Genomic DNA, 15,939 nt, shown 5'->3' with positions numbered 1-15,939 from the left:
AAATGTGTTAGGACGGACATCAGAATCAGTTCTGCTTCTTCTACATAACATTTCTGGCTAATCCTCAATAGGAAAGGAGAAAAGAAAAAGCCCAGCCTAGAACCAAGCCGTTACAGAGCTGTTTTGACTGAAAATTTGCTGACTATGCAACTTAATCAGTGACTTCTTGAAAGTTATTACAAAGAAGTGAAGTCAGCAAGTCCTTCACTTTGAACTGTCAGGGCTTCCTGTTTGCATATGACATGGTCAATGGAAAAAAAAAATAACTGGTTTATCTCTGTAAAAAACACATTATTTCTCTCTTCAGAAATGCAAAATAGCAAGGCCATTTGAAGGCTAATTTCTTACTCTTCTCCTCCTTCCACCATTCGCTTAAACAGAATAAAATCGTTTGCCTTTCTCTGCAAGCCGGTGTGGCGTTCACGTTGCTAATTTAATTCAGACACCAAAAGGGTGAAAAAACATTATTTACGGTCAGCTTTGGAAAGGGCCCGCAAGAAGTGTAAGTTGTGAGCCACGTACTGCAACAGCTGAGTAGTGTGGAGAAGGTGCTTCTCCAGTACAAAAAAAAATCAGCTCACGTAGGCCTGAATCCTGGACAAGTTGTGAAGTTTACGTGGCCACTTACTGGAGATGGGAAGGAGGGATGCAGAGAGAGTAGTACCTCCAAGGAGGTCCAAAACGATCTGTGGGGACCTCTTCTGACCAAGTGCAGGAACTCAGCTTGGCTCTCAAAGGAGAAATGTCCCACACGAATTAGCTGGAGAGTCTCCAAACGTGAGGGAGAAAGAAGTGTTAGAGGGAAGCTCCCAGGAAAGGCAAATAGGGAAATGGACACGTTTCACAGCTCAGAGGTGGTGTTTAATCCTTCAGCTGTTTTGTGAGACTCCTGAGTAGTTTTAATTCTGGACACAGCCTCAGGGAGCCCAGTTAACACAGTGGCAGACACTTGAAGCTGTCAGTGCCTTTTTCATCCTGGCAGAAACCGTTAGGCACCCGTTTGCGCTGCTAAAAGCCGTAGGAATCTTCTCTCTCAAGTGCCTGACACAGCCAAAAGGCTTAAACAACTTGTCAGAGGTTGCAAATAAATAAATAAAAAGAGCGGAAGCGACATCCGGGCTGATGATCAACTCGCTAGATCGCTGTCGTCTCCAAATCACGGATTCAGGCTTTAGAGAGCTACTGCCAAGCGCCAGACCGCTCGGACGTGGGAAAACCCAGGCCACCGCGCGAACCGCTTACGGAGGGGAACAGAGGTGAGGCTCACGCACCAAAACCAGCTCAAGCGCTTATTTCAACGCTGCCGTGACACGGAGAGGCAACGCGTTTTGCGCCGGACTGACTCACCTCCCGGGCTCTACGCAGCTCTGGCGCAGCAGGGGGGCCTTGACGCTCTGGGACCTGCCGTTCTGGAAGGTTATCCGCCGCTTGGCGCTGGACGGCGGGTGGCTGAAGGTGTGCGCCCGTCTCCTGAACTGCGGCGAGTCCGAGTCCTCCTCGGGAAATGGCTGCCAGGCCGAGGACACGGGGGAAGCCGGCGGAGTAGCCGGAGGAGAATCCCCCGGCGAAGCGTCCTGGAAGGAAGTGCGAGAGCGATGAGGCCGGTCGGCCAGACCTTGCCAGCCAGCGGCTCGTGGAGCCCCCCACGGTAACGCTCATCAGCGCACCACAGCCTCTCCCTCCCCTTCTTGGTCATGGCCTATTGTATGCTATTTACCAGCTGGGCCACCAAAACCTTTGACAATTGACTCCAAAACAGCAGCGTCCTTTCAAAAAAAAAAAAAAAAAGAAAAAGAAAAACGGGGGGAGGAATAAAAGTTTACACACAATGCAAACAACATACTAATTACTCTAAGCATCCTCTTGCTGCGATCAGCATTCCAGTTACCGGGCTTCTGGCTCTCTCCGGAAAAATAAGGAACCGAAAAGATTAGGGAAACTGCTTTTTGCTAGCTTCCTTGACATATCATAAGCACTTCCTGTGCCGTCAAAGCCATATCCTGGAAGAGAGACCGTTATTACACAGCCAACGTATGAGTAGCTGCAGCAGGAAAATCATAACCAAATCCTCATCTCCGGGGAAAAACCAGGCGACCAACTCGTGCGCGAGGTAGGAAGAAAAAACATTAAAAACAGGAAACAAAAAGAAAGTGAACAGACCGCTGTCTGCCCACCCTCCAGTGCAGCACCCCCAACAGCGGGTTTTGGGTCAAAATTCTGACTTCCCTAAAGCAACCGTTACTTACAAAAAAAGGACTCTTCACCCTCAGAGCATTTCATTTGGCTGGGATACGATCATTTTTAATTACCGCAGAGAAGCGAGGCAGAAACGGCCCAGAAATTGCCTGCTTTTATAAAAGCAAGGGAAGTGCAGAAAAAAAACAGACTGGTAATCAAACAATAGATTAAAGCTGAAGCTCCTAGTCAACATATATTACAGCTTTCCTACGCTCTCCGCCCCCCAGTGGAAACTCCTATTTATGAGTTCGGTAAATTGTTGTGCTTTGTGCTACTTCCTTCAAACCGAAGCGAAGTGCCATGGTTATGCTCCGTGAACAGCAGCGCATCAAAACGTGCCGCTCGTAACCGAGCTCCTCACGTACTTTGTCAGAGGCCAGGCTGTTACAGCGCTCGAAGCCGTCCACGCTTCCCAGGCGGCCTCGCATTCTGTTGGCTCCCTGCAAGGAAAAGCGAGTCATTTAATCCGGCCTTCTGCCCCCTGCCTGAAGGTTAAGCAAAGACGGCAGCAGCTGTGCAGGTGAAGAGAGGACGGCTCGGACACGTGACACGTCAGACCACAGATAATGGGACCAGCGCTGTTTTCTATGCAGTTCCGCCAGCTAAAGACGTTACCGCTTTTCTTCTCTCCCCCAAGACTTTTTAACCCTGCAACTCGGTTTTCTGAAGCAACCGAGCGTTCCTTAACCCATTCGATGCAAAATCGCTCAGTTGGCTTACCCAGCCAAGTTCAGAAAGCTTCAGACTTCGGTTCTGCGCAGGCACAGCAACTAACGGACGCATTTGACATACTTTACCCCCCTGTCTAGACATTTCAGACAAATAAAGGCCACCTGGGCAAGGGTAGCAAAAGCACTAAAATTAGGGCCAGTGCTCGCTAGCTGCAAACCCAGCCAAATAAAGTGAGATACAAGTAAGTCTCTTCAACTGTAACAGCAGATAGTGCTGAGGCAGAACTGCTAGAAGTCGGCGACATCTGGCTTCGTGGGAGGAGGAGACAGAGCAGCAATACCTTTGACTACCTTCTACCTCTTAACTTTTACTCCTGTGAAACACGGCTGACGACCTATGCTGTTGGACACTTCCAACTGCTGAAGTAAGTTACCTCCAGCACTTAAATAAGAAGGAAAAAAAAATCTGGGTTTTACAAAAACTATAGACAGACCTAGAGCACAGTAGCTCTTCTTGGTATGCCTGCAACTACAGGGGAAGTTTTGTCAACAAAAGCAGTATTTATTTAGCCGGCTTTTTCCTGGTTGGGTTTATTTTCATTTTCAAGATTTTGAATGCCCCTTCTGCGCATTAACCCATTTAAGCTTTCTACCAAGGAACACTCTGTCTGAAGCATCTCTTCATTGACCCTCGCAATAAAACAAGAGCAAAGGAGAACCTGGAAGTTTCTCACTAGATTTAAAAACACTCAAGTGTTATGCTTTTGGCATCCTAAGAAGGGCTTTTTGGTTCAGAAAACAAACAACAACAAAAAGTTTAGCATGGTATGGGCTAGGATAAATCTGTTGATGAGGTCAAAGAGAGGTTATATTTATTTTTCTGAGGTACACAGCTAGGAAGCCACAGCCTGTTTTCAGTTCAAACCTAGCAAAAATAAAATCAGCCCAGCAAAAACAAACAAGTGAAAAAGTGACATTCCTTTGTGAGTAAATAAAGTCAGAGCACAGAACCCAATAGGTTTCTCTGCAGCGAGGAGTCAGCAGTAACTCATTCAAGTAGCTTAAAATGGGACTTGATGCCATTTATCCAGCTAAGCTATCATCCACTTAAAGTGTCCCTAGATAACCAGTTACTGTATACTTATTTCTAATTTTGCTATGATTGAGGTCTCCCCACAACAATGACTGATTTTTAACTTTTTTTTTAAAACTTAAATCTTTGTATCTACAATAAGATTCTGAATGACAGCTTCACAAAGAATGATTTTCTTTCTCGATCTCTTTAGTACTATCTGTCTTAAAATAGAGATGATAAATCATGCACAGTTAGCGTTCCATCACACTAATACCATGTGACTTGCAGCTGGTTTAAGGGAAAACAATCCCATACCAGTAGGCATTTGGTGCCTAAATACTTTACAAATTAACCAAGACCCAGAGGCTTGTTATAGCAGTAGTCTGATGCAGAATAAGAACTACTGAACCAATCACTGGGTAACACATGCATGCACACATCTCACACACACACGCACACACACACACACAGTATGCACACAGACAATGTCTAGAAACCGTCATTGCATGTACTGGCTTCAAGTCTAAATAAATAGGGGTTGATCTGTACCATATATTATTTTTCTGTTTCTTGTATTGCATAATCTTTAAACAGATCTGCAAGGATAAAACCCTATGTGCACGATGATTCCCTTCAGGGACATACTGCTGTCCCTGACCTCTTGCAGTTACAACAACCACCACCACCAACAAAAAGACAATCGTCATCACAACAGCAAGTCCATCTGGTCAACAGGCAAACTTCAAGTGGCCTGAACACAGACTCAGGCGTCCACTCCCGCTAAACCTAAATCAGGGCCTCTGAGTAGCTCCTTGCACTATAACACGCAGCACATCACAGCGGTCGTGGTGGGAAGGAACGTGCTGTATCAAATCCAACAGCAGATAAGTGATACCCCCTTCCGAGAGGCTTCAATTTAAGCACTGCGTTTGTTTAAATGATTTTTTCCTTTACATGACCCGAGTGCTGATTTGTCCATATATGGCACGCTGCTTTACTGGGTTAATCCCAGCAACGTATGCCTGTGCCACAACGGCTGCAGGGTTAGTGCCCCACTGTCAGCGCTAGATCACTTTCCAGTCACGTGTTCTTTAGATGTGGAAAATAAATCAGACTCAGCGCAGCCGTGACTGTAGCTGTCACCATCTGATGATATTTTAGACTGCTGAAACTATCCAGATCTTCTGAGCGTCACCACTCCCTTTATACGGTCTCCCCACACTCTTGATAAAGTTCCCAGGGTATAAAACTTGCTATACAACATAAGCCAGATTTGACCAGGCAAGTTTTAACGCTAGCTTCAGTCCTAGGTCAAGCCCATGCTTTACCTTCAGTGCAAGCAGTTCTAACAGATTCTACCTGGCAAATAATGTTTTGCCTCCTTTTTAAGGAACATCTGTGGCACCTCAAGTTTGCAGGTTACTTTATGACATGCCCATTTAAGCTACAGGGCAAGCGGACAAACTTAGGCTTTGATTTAGCAAGGTACTTAAATTAAGATTACCAGCAGAAGGAACTTAACTTCACTGCTCCAAACTATATTTAGACCGTGTCATCCAGTATTACAGCTCACTGCAGTTTATCCATATACCAGATCCCAGGCGCTTAGCCTTCTTCAGTTACACCTTTATATGCCTCTTCTCTTCTCTCAAGACTCTTCCTACTTACTGTACAGAGGACACCAAGCAAAACCTGCACTTCAGACTTCTTTGTAAAAGGATAATAAATACAGAAAGTTCCAAAGCATGTTCTAGTGATTATCTGCAATTCCATGTTGCACCAGGCTAGCAACACTGTATCGAGGAAGAATTCATTAAAAATATATAGATACATATATGTGTCTAAGTTTTATAGATGGACAGATAGATATTTTTGTACAAGGATCATTTTTCTACTACTTCCCAAAGATTATTAGTGGCCAGCATGAGCTTTTTAGCTGAGATGTGAGGCGTTACTTCTCATAACAGAAAAATCTCCAGTATAATTTATGCAGAGACATTCATTCAGGCCTTCAAAAACACGATAACATATCCCTTTATGGGTTCATACTGCCGTTCTGATTTAAAAAAATCATTTTAAAGTAACACATCTGATAACACACTGCTAATTTACCTGCCACCTGCAATGAATGCTTATTTTTCAAAAAATTGCCTTTTTCCTCAGTATATGTGGCTTCTCATAAATTTTCCAGCATAGCTAAGTCACAGTCAACCCAGCTGTAACCCTCAGATTTCACAACATGGATTTAGCTTTATTAAGCATTTATTAGACTGAGGCCTAAAAACAATACAAAAAAAATCTGACAGGACTTTTCGGTCAAGGATATCTGGGAGAGCTATTGGCAATGAATAGTTAATCTTACCCTTGAGAAGATATTTTCCAGAGAGCTAGTCAAGGATTTCTTGGCCTTGTTTTTGAGAATGTCAAGTTTAAACCTGCCACCACTGGTAGTGTTTTCTGGAATTGCACTGTTAGAAGCAGTCTGTTGAAATAAGGCAAGGACACAATTCAGCTCTGGCAATTCCTTTCGCAATTGCAGACCTCAAAAGACTAAACTCAATCAAGTTACATAATAAACAACATACCCTTGGCCTTTATTTTAAAAGGGGAAAAAAAGTTAAAAGAACATTCCATCCCTAAGGACTACCTTAGAAAAAAATATCAATTAAACAATACTGTTATCTGTTCCGTTTGCTAGATAAATTTGTGGTTTAACCTGAAACGGTGCCCTCTTGGTCCCTATTCTCCCTGGAACGACTGTTAGGGAGCGGGGATCAGGGAGGAAGGGAAAAGACAGAAGAGGTATTCCTCACACCGTAAGGAAATCTAGACCTCAAAAAATCAAAATAATTTCTTGGCTTTTCTCCTTCCTCCCTTCCCACCCAAACTTAAAAGGGTCAAGCCCGCCACAGTAAATCAAATCAAATCACTTCTATTTCAGTCCCCGCTGAAGTCCCAGCTTCAGCTTCCCCTGCTGAACTCTGGCATTGGCCCTGCTCGTACTCAAGGTTGCATTTGAATAGCGTGGGGGAGGAGGGAGAGGCGTTACACAAAATTAAGCTTTACCGGTGGTGCTTCGCCAATATGAACATGCGTTTTCTGCTTAGCCTCACAGAGCTGGCGGAGATGTAAGATCACAAGTTCATTTTCTTCCTGGTCATTTTCCGGCTTCATTTTCTGTTAGTAGCAGCAAAAAAAAGAAAAAGAAAAAGCTGTCTTTCGAGTCATGTTTTGCTTAGTTTCACTTCCATACATTCTTTGAAGTTAGTGCATTGATACTCTAGATGCCAGAGTGCCCTATGAGTAAATTAAATTACACTACAGTTTGCGTGCCTTTGCATTCTTGGGCAACATAGACCAAACCTGTCTGTTTGGAGAACTCTGCACACCATGGAGGGAAGGGAACTTGTGACTGCATATTTTTTTTTCAAAGACTATCTGCCCTTGACGCCCTTGTCCAGGCTTACAAGTGGAATAAAGAGCGCACAAAAATACACAGGCATCTCCTTTTCCAAGCAGATGGAGAGGAGCATAGCCTTTGGAGGCCTAAACTAGTTTGTGCTTACTTTAAGCAACCTAGATGACTGTGAGCGTGGTTTTATACTATCGACTTGATCCACTCAAGTTCACTAAGAATCTTGCCTTGGAGTACAAGTCAAAGCAGAGCTGCTGCAAACGCCAGCCACCTCCTGATACCCTGCGTGTCTCACCTGCTCTCAACTCACCCTCACAATATCACTTTCACATAGGGAAGTGTATTTACAGATGAAGAACCAAGCTCAGAAAAAAAAAAAATACTTTGCATACAAGGCATAAAAGTTCCAATAGAGATGGGAACCAAAACTTTTTTGATACCAGCATATCGCAGATCATCTTAGGCCAGAGCATACTATTTTAGGATGATGTCTGGCAGAACAATAGTAAATTCTAGACCAACTACATGGCGACACAGCCAAGCAGGGAAAATGGGAAAAAATCTTTAGCCCGTTTTAAACACGCTCTTTCTCAAACCTGAGGCAACAGCTTCTAACTTATTACCTGAACACGTTCAAAAATGTCGGCTTGCTCATTATCAGTTAGTGATGACAGGTGTCTCTGAATTACAAGCTTGGCTCTTGGTGGATAGAGTCCTGCGAAGAAAGGAGAACATTAAAGCTTCGAGAGTCTCACAAACGATCTGCCAAAACACTTCAGGGCAGGCGAAAAGAAACATTAAAAGATATAAACCTGTATTTGAATTTGTACTGTTTAATGTTTGGCAGCTGTATATGCAGGGATGTGACATGAATGACACAAAATACTTCACATTTTGCTAAATCACATTTTGCCTTATTTTATGGGCAGTAAAAATAGAACAAGCCACAGTTAAGCTGCAGGCTCTTGTGTGAAAGGTTGTGCTCTCTTCCCCACTAACGTTTGCCATCCGAGAGCCGAGAGACCGCTACGATGAAAGTCTGACATCGATGCAGGGGCGGGAGGAAGCGGGGAGCGGAGCATGGCAATAGCTGGAAAGACATTCAGTGCACAAGGCGCTCAGAAATTTTCAGAGGCTTTTAATTGAAACATTTAGAGCACTTTCACACAAGGAATTGAGAGGGTACCGGTCATACTGCAGAACTGAACAGTCCCTCTTCAAAAGCAAGAGGGGCACAAATGCCATAGAAACAGAGGAAAGAATTTTTGCTCTTTGCTAAGCCCCACGTTTGTGCGTAAACCTTGTTCTAAGAAGCTAAAAAAAAAAAAAAAAAAAAGAAAGAAAGGAAAAACCCTGAGGGGAAACTAAAACCCCTAAGTCAGGTGAAAAAATATTTTTGCAGTCAAGGTAGGTATCATTCATAGAAAATCGCAACCAGAAGAGACGAAGACATGTTAAAAAATCATAAAGCCCTGGATTGAATTAGTAATCTTGTAGATGTTAAAGAAAATGGAATGATAAAATAAATAAATAAATAAATAAATAAATAAGAGGTACTACGGTAAGTCTTTCAATCACTAACTATAAAGTTTAAGAAATGACCACTTTCATACTCAACTTGTTATATTAGAAGAGATCTTTTTTGATAATGGATTCTTATATCAGGCTTGCAAGTATCCTTATTCAAGGCACTTACACTGCCACATACACATACAGCAACCTCTACAGTTTTCCACTGACAGAATTTCCAGTTAAGGTTTATGATTTCTGAATATCCGTTGCTAAACCCAGAAGACACTGGTCACAGCCTAACAGAATGCACTCCACCAAGGATTTTACTTTGCTTTTCTTCCACCAGAGGGAGGTAGGTAGCAATAGTGACTTTGAATCAATGGGAAAGCGGGCAACTTAACAGCATCACCAGACCAGAGGAGATGAGATCATGGTAACATATTTGCTTGTTTGCATACAACACTTTGCAAGGATGCAAATTAGAATGACTGTAAAAATAGGATCCTGATACAAGATAGAATTAAAAACAAACTAGTAAGACATTTTGTATGTGTTCTAGCATACTGCACTTCTACAAAAAACCAACAATGGTTGTACGTGCACATATTTCCAGACAGGGAGTTGCCTTGACTATCTTTATTAGATGTTAATCTCCTACCTTAATCATATATTTCCTGTAATAGAACTAGGTTTTGAAATGCATACAAAAATGAACACAGAAAGAAAAGAAATCCCACACAGGAAAGAACATATAAGAAAGCAAGACCCTTTTTGATTTGTCTTTTTATGACCCATTTTGAAATAATGAATCCTCAGAGAAACAAAAGGAAAAGCTGTTGGTTTTTTTTTGGTTCTGTTTAACACTTGAGAGGCACAACGATGAAAGAATAAGAATTTACAATACAAGCTGTATTATATTTAGCTACAATATCATTACTGCAGTCACCTCCCACTTGATTGCAGTGAGTGGAAAGCGATGACAAAAATTTCTTATTGGGCCACTTTTCCCTCTGTTCCTACACTTCATTAACCAAAAGCGTATGGGACGCATAATTAAAATTAACAGATACAGTAAGATACTTCTAGAATAAATAGACTTCACTGTTACCTTCAATTCTTTCACACAGTTTATGCAATGAGTGCATAGGGCAGGCCTCGCACAGTTTGACCTGCGTCTTGGCATTTTGCAGAGCTGCAGCAGTGCTAAAGGCCTGTTTCAGGGTAAGCATTACCTCATCAACCTAAAGGGAAACAGAGAAAAGACAGTATATAAACAGAAATGTATGCCATATGCCTCAAATTAGATTTACAAATCACATCACAGTCAAGTGCTTTACAATCAAAAGTCCTGCTGCTGTCTGCAAGAAGACACAATTGTCTACTGGTAAAGGATCTATTTGCGGCTTTCTACCAATTCTCTGAAGACAAAGGCAATGGCATATTAACAGGACTTAAACATTGGTGTTTTCTGAAACATCCAACTGCAAATGTTTATAGAGGTTCTAGCCGTGTGCAGAATTTCAAAGGGTAAATGGAAATAGGAGAATGGAAGAGAGATGTTAGTATTTAAAAGGGCCTAGATATCCAGGTCCTGCTGCATCCGAGATGTATCTGGACACACAGGCACCTAAACACTTCTAGAAACTTGTCTGTCGGTAGGCTTGAGAAGAGCTCTACAGCTGTATACTAAGTTTCCACTACTAGCAAAATGGTAATAAATCACAATTTTGTAAAGCAGTTTATCATTTACCCTTTGTCCCAGGATCTCAGACTGTGCAGCCAAGTTTCAAGTGTTACACTGCAAACACATTTTTGGCCCGAAGAAAGGTTTTCCGAGATGCTGCATTTCCACAGTCTCTGTTGAAATAAGGGCTGTGTTGATGCTCACTGTCTTTAAGTTCGGCCAGAGGGCAATTTTGAATATTTAACGGCAGCTACTCCAGCTTGCTGGGCAAGGCAGTCACCTTTTTCAGAAGCCGCAAGCAAGCATTTTAGCTGGGATATACGCTGGCTAAATAAAGAACAGTCATTTCTTTAAGTTTCTTTTGTAAACTGCACATGCTCCCTCTCAACTATTTTCCTCCCACTGTGGTACCGTTTTAGCACAAAACATCGTAAGTCTATCTCCCTGCAGACAGGAGCTCCACGGAGCAGTTCACTTTTCTCGGGATCAAAAATCTCACAGCCTGGCTAGCGGCTTCACCGTAACCAACACCACATCTGTAAGCATTGCTCGCCTGCCTTGTCGGCTGCCCTGATCTCTTCTCTGCCACTACTGCAAACACAGCAAGGCTATGTTCCCACACACCACCACTGGGAAAGCTCAGCTTTTGTGCAAGAAAGGTCAGAGGTGATGGGGTTTCTCCTCACTTATTCAAATACACTCCCCAGCTTTATACACAAAGCCTTTGGAGTTTCCCCACTGGTATTTTAAGGCAATACAATGCTTATTAAAAACTGTTTACCCATGTCTTTGTGTTAGCCTGGAAAGAAGGCAAAAGAGTTAAAAGGCAATTTTTGAACAAAACTGAATACTGTGCTTCAGAAGCAGGTTTTTGCTTTCTTATAAACAGGATGAAGAAAGCTGAAATATTTAAGACTAAACACATGCAGACTAACATTCATACAGACTATTCTGAGGGTCTGTCAGCTACAAGAAAAAGGCACCTAAATGTGGAAATTTGAATTAGTTTGTATCTTGATATTTTAGGGCTTGTTTATTTATTCTTATATAAACATTTTAAACACTACTAGAAGTTCCTTAGTGGTCTCTCCTCTTAGCAATAGGACAAGAAATTGAACTACAAATGTCCCTGTTGCAATATAGATGCATACTTTTTTTAGATTAAGTTAGCACAGATGTCTCTCAAACGGAAGAGACATAAAACGTTGCTAGGTATACGGACAGTGACTACACTGAAATCACGAGGACTGTAGTACAAACTATAGCTACGTTCAGTGCAAATATACACAAGACTATTAAGACAGCCTAGCTAGCAGCACAGAAGCCAGAAAGCGTTAGGTTTTATAGCTCTGCCCTGACACAATCAAACTGCCATTAGCAGCCAAGTAATTGCATCCAGAATCAGCTCTGGAACGCTCGTTTCCTATTGCAATGCGGACATACCTGCACATAGCAGTATTAGAATACGTAAAGGGATCGATAAATGTTCGATTTGTATATACACACCACATTTTAAGTGTCTTTAAATTACCTTATCCACGGCTAGATTTATTAAGAGATCAGCTGTAACATTTTCTGTTAGTACAAAGATTCAATTGATCTCACAACAAGCTCCCGTGTTCTCATTTTGATATAAGTGCAGATCCTCAGCTAGCGTAGGACACCTAAGGCTATTAACTGCTTGAAGCTTTACTGACATAGAAATCTATTTGTTCTTGAGTTGGCTACTGAATTAACAAATGTTTTCAGCCAGCTAGAGAGATGATTTCTAATTTTACATGAAAAAGAATTAGCAGCTATAAGCACAGAATACTGCAGATTTTTAGGATTCAGGAAATGCTTTAGTCATCCTCTGAAGGAAAGGTTATGACCATTTGTAATTACTTACCAGAGATTCATTTGCGCACTGGAACACATAGCAAACATACTGGCTTAACCCAGGTTCAAGAGATTCCCGACAAATGAAGCCAAAGTGATCAACATGTTTTATACCCTGAAAGAGTTTAAAAAAGAGCATTAACAGACTATTTTATAAACATGTGGAGTTTCCAACTTGATCCGAGAAATAGTTATCAGTCTCCCAACACTTGACAATAGAAAAATTTGAGCTACTACAAACATATCCTCCCTAATGATCTCTTACCCAAACTCAAGCAGTCTTTCAAACTGCTTTTTATATTAGAAAGTTATACAGAACTCTTTGCACAATCAAAACAAAAAGTTATGTAGCAATGTATCTGGGCCTGAATTTCTTCCACTAGAATAACTGGATTTTCAGGGAAGCCAACAGAACAGTCCTAAGTTGTATCTGGAACTGCCCCTGTAGTGAAAACACTGATGTGATGAGCCCACACTAAAACATGGGACTGGGATAGCATCAAAGCAGTGACACATCATCTTTTTTCTGTAATATACGTTTGAACTATACCAAAAAAAGCAGGGATGAGCAAGTGACATGTGGGCTAGGACACCAAAACTGCATCCTTAAATAAATTCTTGGTTATGGGACTGACACTGAGTTACATACCAGAGGTTTCAAGACTTACTACACATTACTGCTAATATTTTATTTCAAGATCCGAGTCTAACTGCTCGACAGGGAATGTTGCCTTGCTAAAATGAGCAGTGAGAAGATCAAAGAGACCTGCTTCCAAAGAAGCACTGTATTCTAGTCTCAGTTCATGGAACATGACTCACTATTGTTAAAGGTTTTGCCAATGTTTTTATCATCTAAATATGGTAATAACAGATTCTCTCCAAAAGAAAGCCTGAAACCCCAAGTTCAAATAAAACAGAAAGCAGAACTCAGTTGCTTGGATCCATCTCCAAAAAAAACACCTATGTCGTAAAAAGATGGGAGGAGATGAATCAACTTAACTTGTGCCTACAGAAAACACTCTAGACAAAACCAGTAACACACTACGTGACAGACTGAACATACTGTCGCTACTGCTAGTAGTTTTTAAAACTAAAAATTGAATTGCAAAAGTTACATTTGTGCTACCGGAAGAGCAAAACTTAACTCAAGCGCAAAGAGAGACCATCTAAGAGGGCACAGATGCCATTATTTTACCACAGTCCACACCAATACTGACTTAAATGAAACCATTTTCCTCTGACATCTGAGTCTCCAAAAGCATAAATGGAAAAGAATGACGTGTACTTATGTTGATCTATATAACAGTGAAGTGTTGCCCCCTATTTTGTGATGAAAATGTATTTACTCGACGTGGATCAGTAAGATGCCAGTTCCCTCACTGCTGACAGTGCCTGAACAAGTCTACTGCTGTCCGATTTCTCATTTCTGCATAGGACAGCATGCGTGGTAGAGGTGGAAATGACACTCATGCCACTGAAGCCGTAAATAGTACAGTGTGTTTTTCCATTACTAGCACTTCCATCGGTCTTCTTTAACAGGGCAGCCTGACTTGTCACAGCGAAAGGACATGCAACTTTTTGTTGTTCTGTGCTACCTGAAGGTCAGCAAGGCTGGAACAAGAAAACTTCTACAGCTGCCTGATGCTTGAGCTGAGACAGCATGCACTGAGTTTTATCACCGCTTACATTTGCTGCTTAGTCAATTATGTGAAGCACAGATAATGAATTGACTACAGCAGGTCAATCATACTCAAGCTGTAGAATAGAAATACCTTTCTTTATTAGACCAGACTAAAAGAATTTAGAACGCAAGCTCAAGAGAACGTCTCTTTTCATCCTTTTTTAAAGCTTGGAAGACCAAACATTCCTAAGCTGCAGTCTCACAATACGCACTAAATCACTTCCCTATAAATCCACAAAGAAGCCCTGTGGCTAGCACTGAGTTCTCTAACAGAAATACTGATGAGCTTTATGCAACCAAATCCTTAGTCTTGAACAAATTAGAGTGTCATTTCTATTGAACATAGAAAAAAAAAAAACCCTCTGACTTTTCTAAAGTATCTGATGCCTTCAGAAAAAACCAAAAAAATGCAGTATTGTTAGTTAGTGCCTGTTCACGTTATTCAAGCATGCAAAATAACAAGCTTTGCTCCAAATGAGACTGAAGAGGTGAAGAACATAACAAAGCCCAATTTTACTTGACACTACTGTATGCAATTATTTTCCTGAAGGAAAGCTCAGTCTCAAAGGACTGCAATGATCTTGCTTTGGGTCTTCGCCACACTTTTAAATCATCACCAGCAGCAGAACAAAGGTTGTCCCAGCTTAGGACTGTTTTGTCCTATTACCAGTATTTTCACAGAAGTCACGAGCCCAGTATGTAAAGCTTACATGTCACTTTTTTTCAGCTCAATACATGCACAACAGGGGGGAAAACCCAAGCCATCTGCGAATTTAGCTTTTCATAGCATTGCTTTAAGATCTTTGCCAACCTTTGATCTTTATTTATTAAAATGCTATTAATACATCATTGTTTGATTATACTGTCCCATTCTAAAAGGCACATGCCTTTTCCCTCCTGTTCTGTCAGCAGCAATAAGAATTATTGTTCAGCAGTACACTTTAGTAAAGTGCCTGGACCTATAGAGGGTCATTCCAGGCTCCACTTGAGTTACAAGCACTGAGCAGTTCTTAATTTGTATTAGCATCTGTAGTACAGTCATGCAAGGGCAGATTTGTTGTTAGTATGAAAAATGAAAGCACTTGGGGGTGGAATCCTGGTTTAGAGCATGTCAGGAAGTGTACTTGAAACTAGAACAATAATGTTTAAGGTGGCCTGAAGTGATGCATGTGCAGAGGGAATGGAAGAGGGAAATGAAACAAGACCTCAGAACAGAAAGTACCAGAAGTAAGAACAGCTGCAAGATAGAAAGAAGTATCCCTCAGCCTAGACATTTCACTTTATAAGAGGTATTTATCTACTGCTTGAAGATAGCTAGGTTCTTCTATTGCCATATTTTCCAGAAGATACGATGCAGGTGAACTGTTATCTGTCTGGAGGGCTGATCAGACAAGACTCTCAATCTTTCAGGAACCTTTTAGGAGTTCAGCTGCTCAGAGACAGTGCTCTCAGAGCATCCTAAATGGGGATTACTTCCAAAATTAAATCCAATGCTCCTTCTTCATCTCTCTTATGAAGAAAGGCTGAGAGAGCTGGGCCTGTTCAGCCTGGAGAAGAGAAGACTGAGAGGCAATCTCACCAATGTCTACAAGTATCTGAAGGGAGGGTGTCAAGAGGATGAGGCCAGCCTCTTCTCCGTGGTGCCCAGTGACAGGACAACAGGCAACGGGCAGAAACAGGAAGTTCCACCTGAACATGAAGAAAAACTTCTTTGCTGTGAGAGTGAGTGAGCACTGGACCAGGTTGCCCAGAGAGGCTGTGGAGTCTCCTTCCCTGGAGATATTC

At 41.8% G+C, this 15,939-nt stretch overlaps 1 protein-coding gene across 2 annotated transcripts in view; it reads right to left on the bottom strand.

The window, feature by feature from the left end:
• The window catches only part of TBC1D4 (TBC1 domain family member 4), a 109,325-nt gene that overhangs the window by 27,702 nt on the left and 65,684 nt on the right, over window positions 1–15,939 (bottom strand). For both annotated transcript variants that reach the window (XM_068929634.1, XM_009680154.2), the window contains exons 4-10: window positions 12,484–12,588; window positions 10,020–10,152; window positions 8,023–8,114; window positions 7,051–7,161; window positions 6,347–6,466; window positions 2,604–2,678; window positions 1,348–1,574 (exon numbers count right to left, since the gene is read on the bottom strand). In XM_068929634.1, coding sequence (XP_068785735.1) covers window positions 1,348–1,574; window positions 2,604–2,678; window positions 6,347–6,466; window positions 7,051–7,161; window positions 8,023–8,114; window positions 10,020–10,152; window positions 12,484–12,588 — 863 coding nt within the window. The remainder of the gene's footprint in view (window positions 1–1,347; window positions 1,575–2,603; window positions 2,679–6,346; window positions 6,467–7,050; window positions 7,162–8,022; window positions 8,115–10,019; window positions 10,153–12,483; window positions 12,589–15,939) is intronic.

Source organism: Struthio camelus, chromosome 1 (genome assembly GCF_040807025.1).
Source record: "Struthio camelus isolate bStrCam1 chromosome 1, bStrCam1.hap1, whole genome shotgun sequence".
In the NCBI taxonomy this organism is placed as follows: domain Eukaryota; kingdom Metazoa; phylum Chordata; class Aves; order Struthioniformes; family Struthionidae; genus Struthio; species Struthio camelus.
This window is presented reverse-complemented; position numbering and strand designations above follow the sequence as displayed.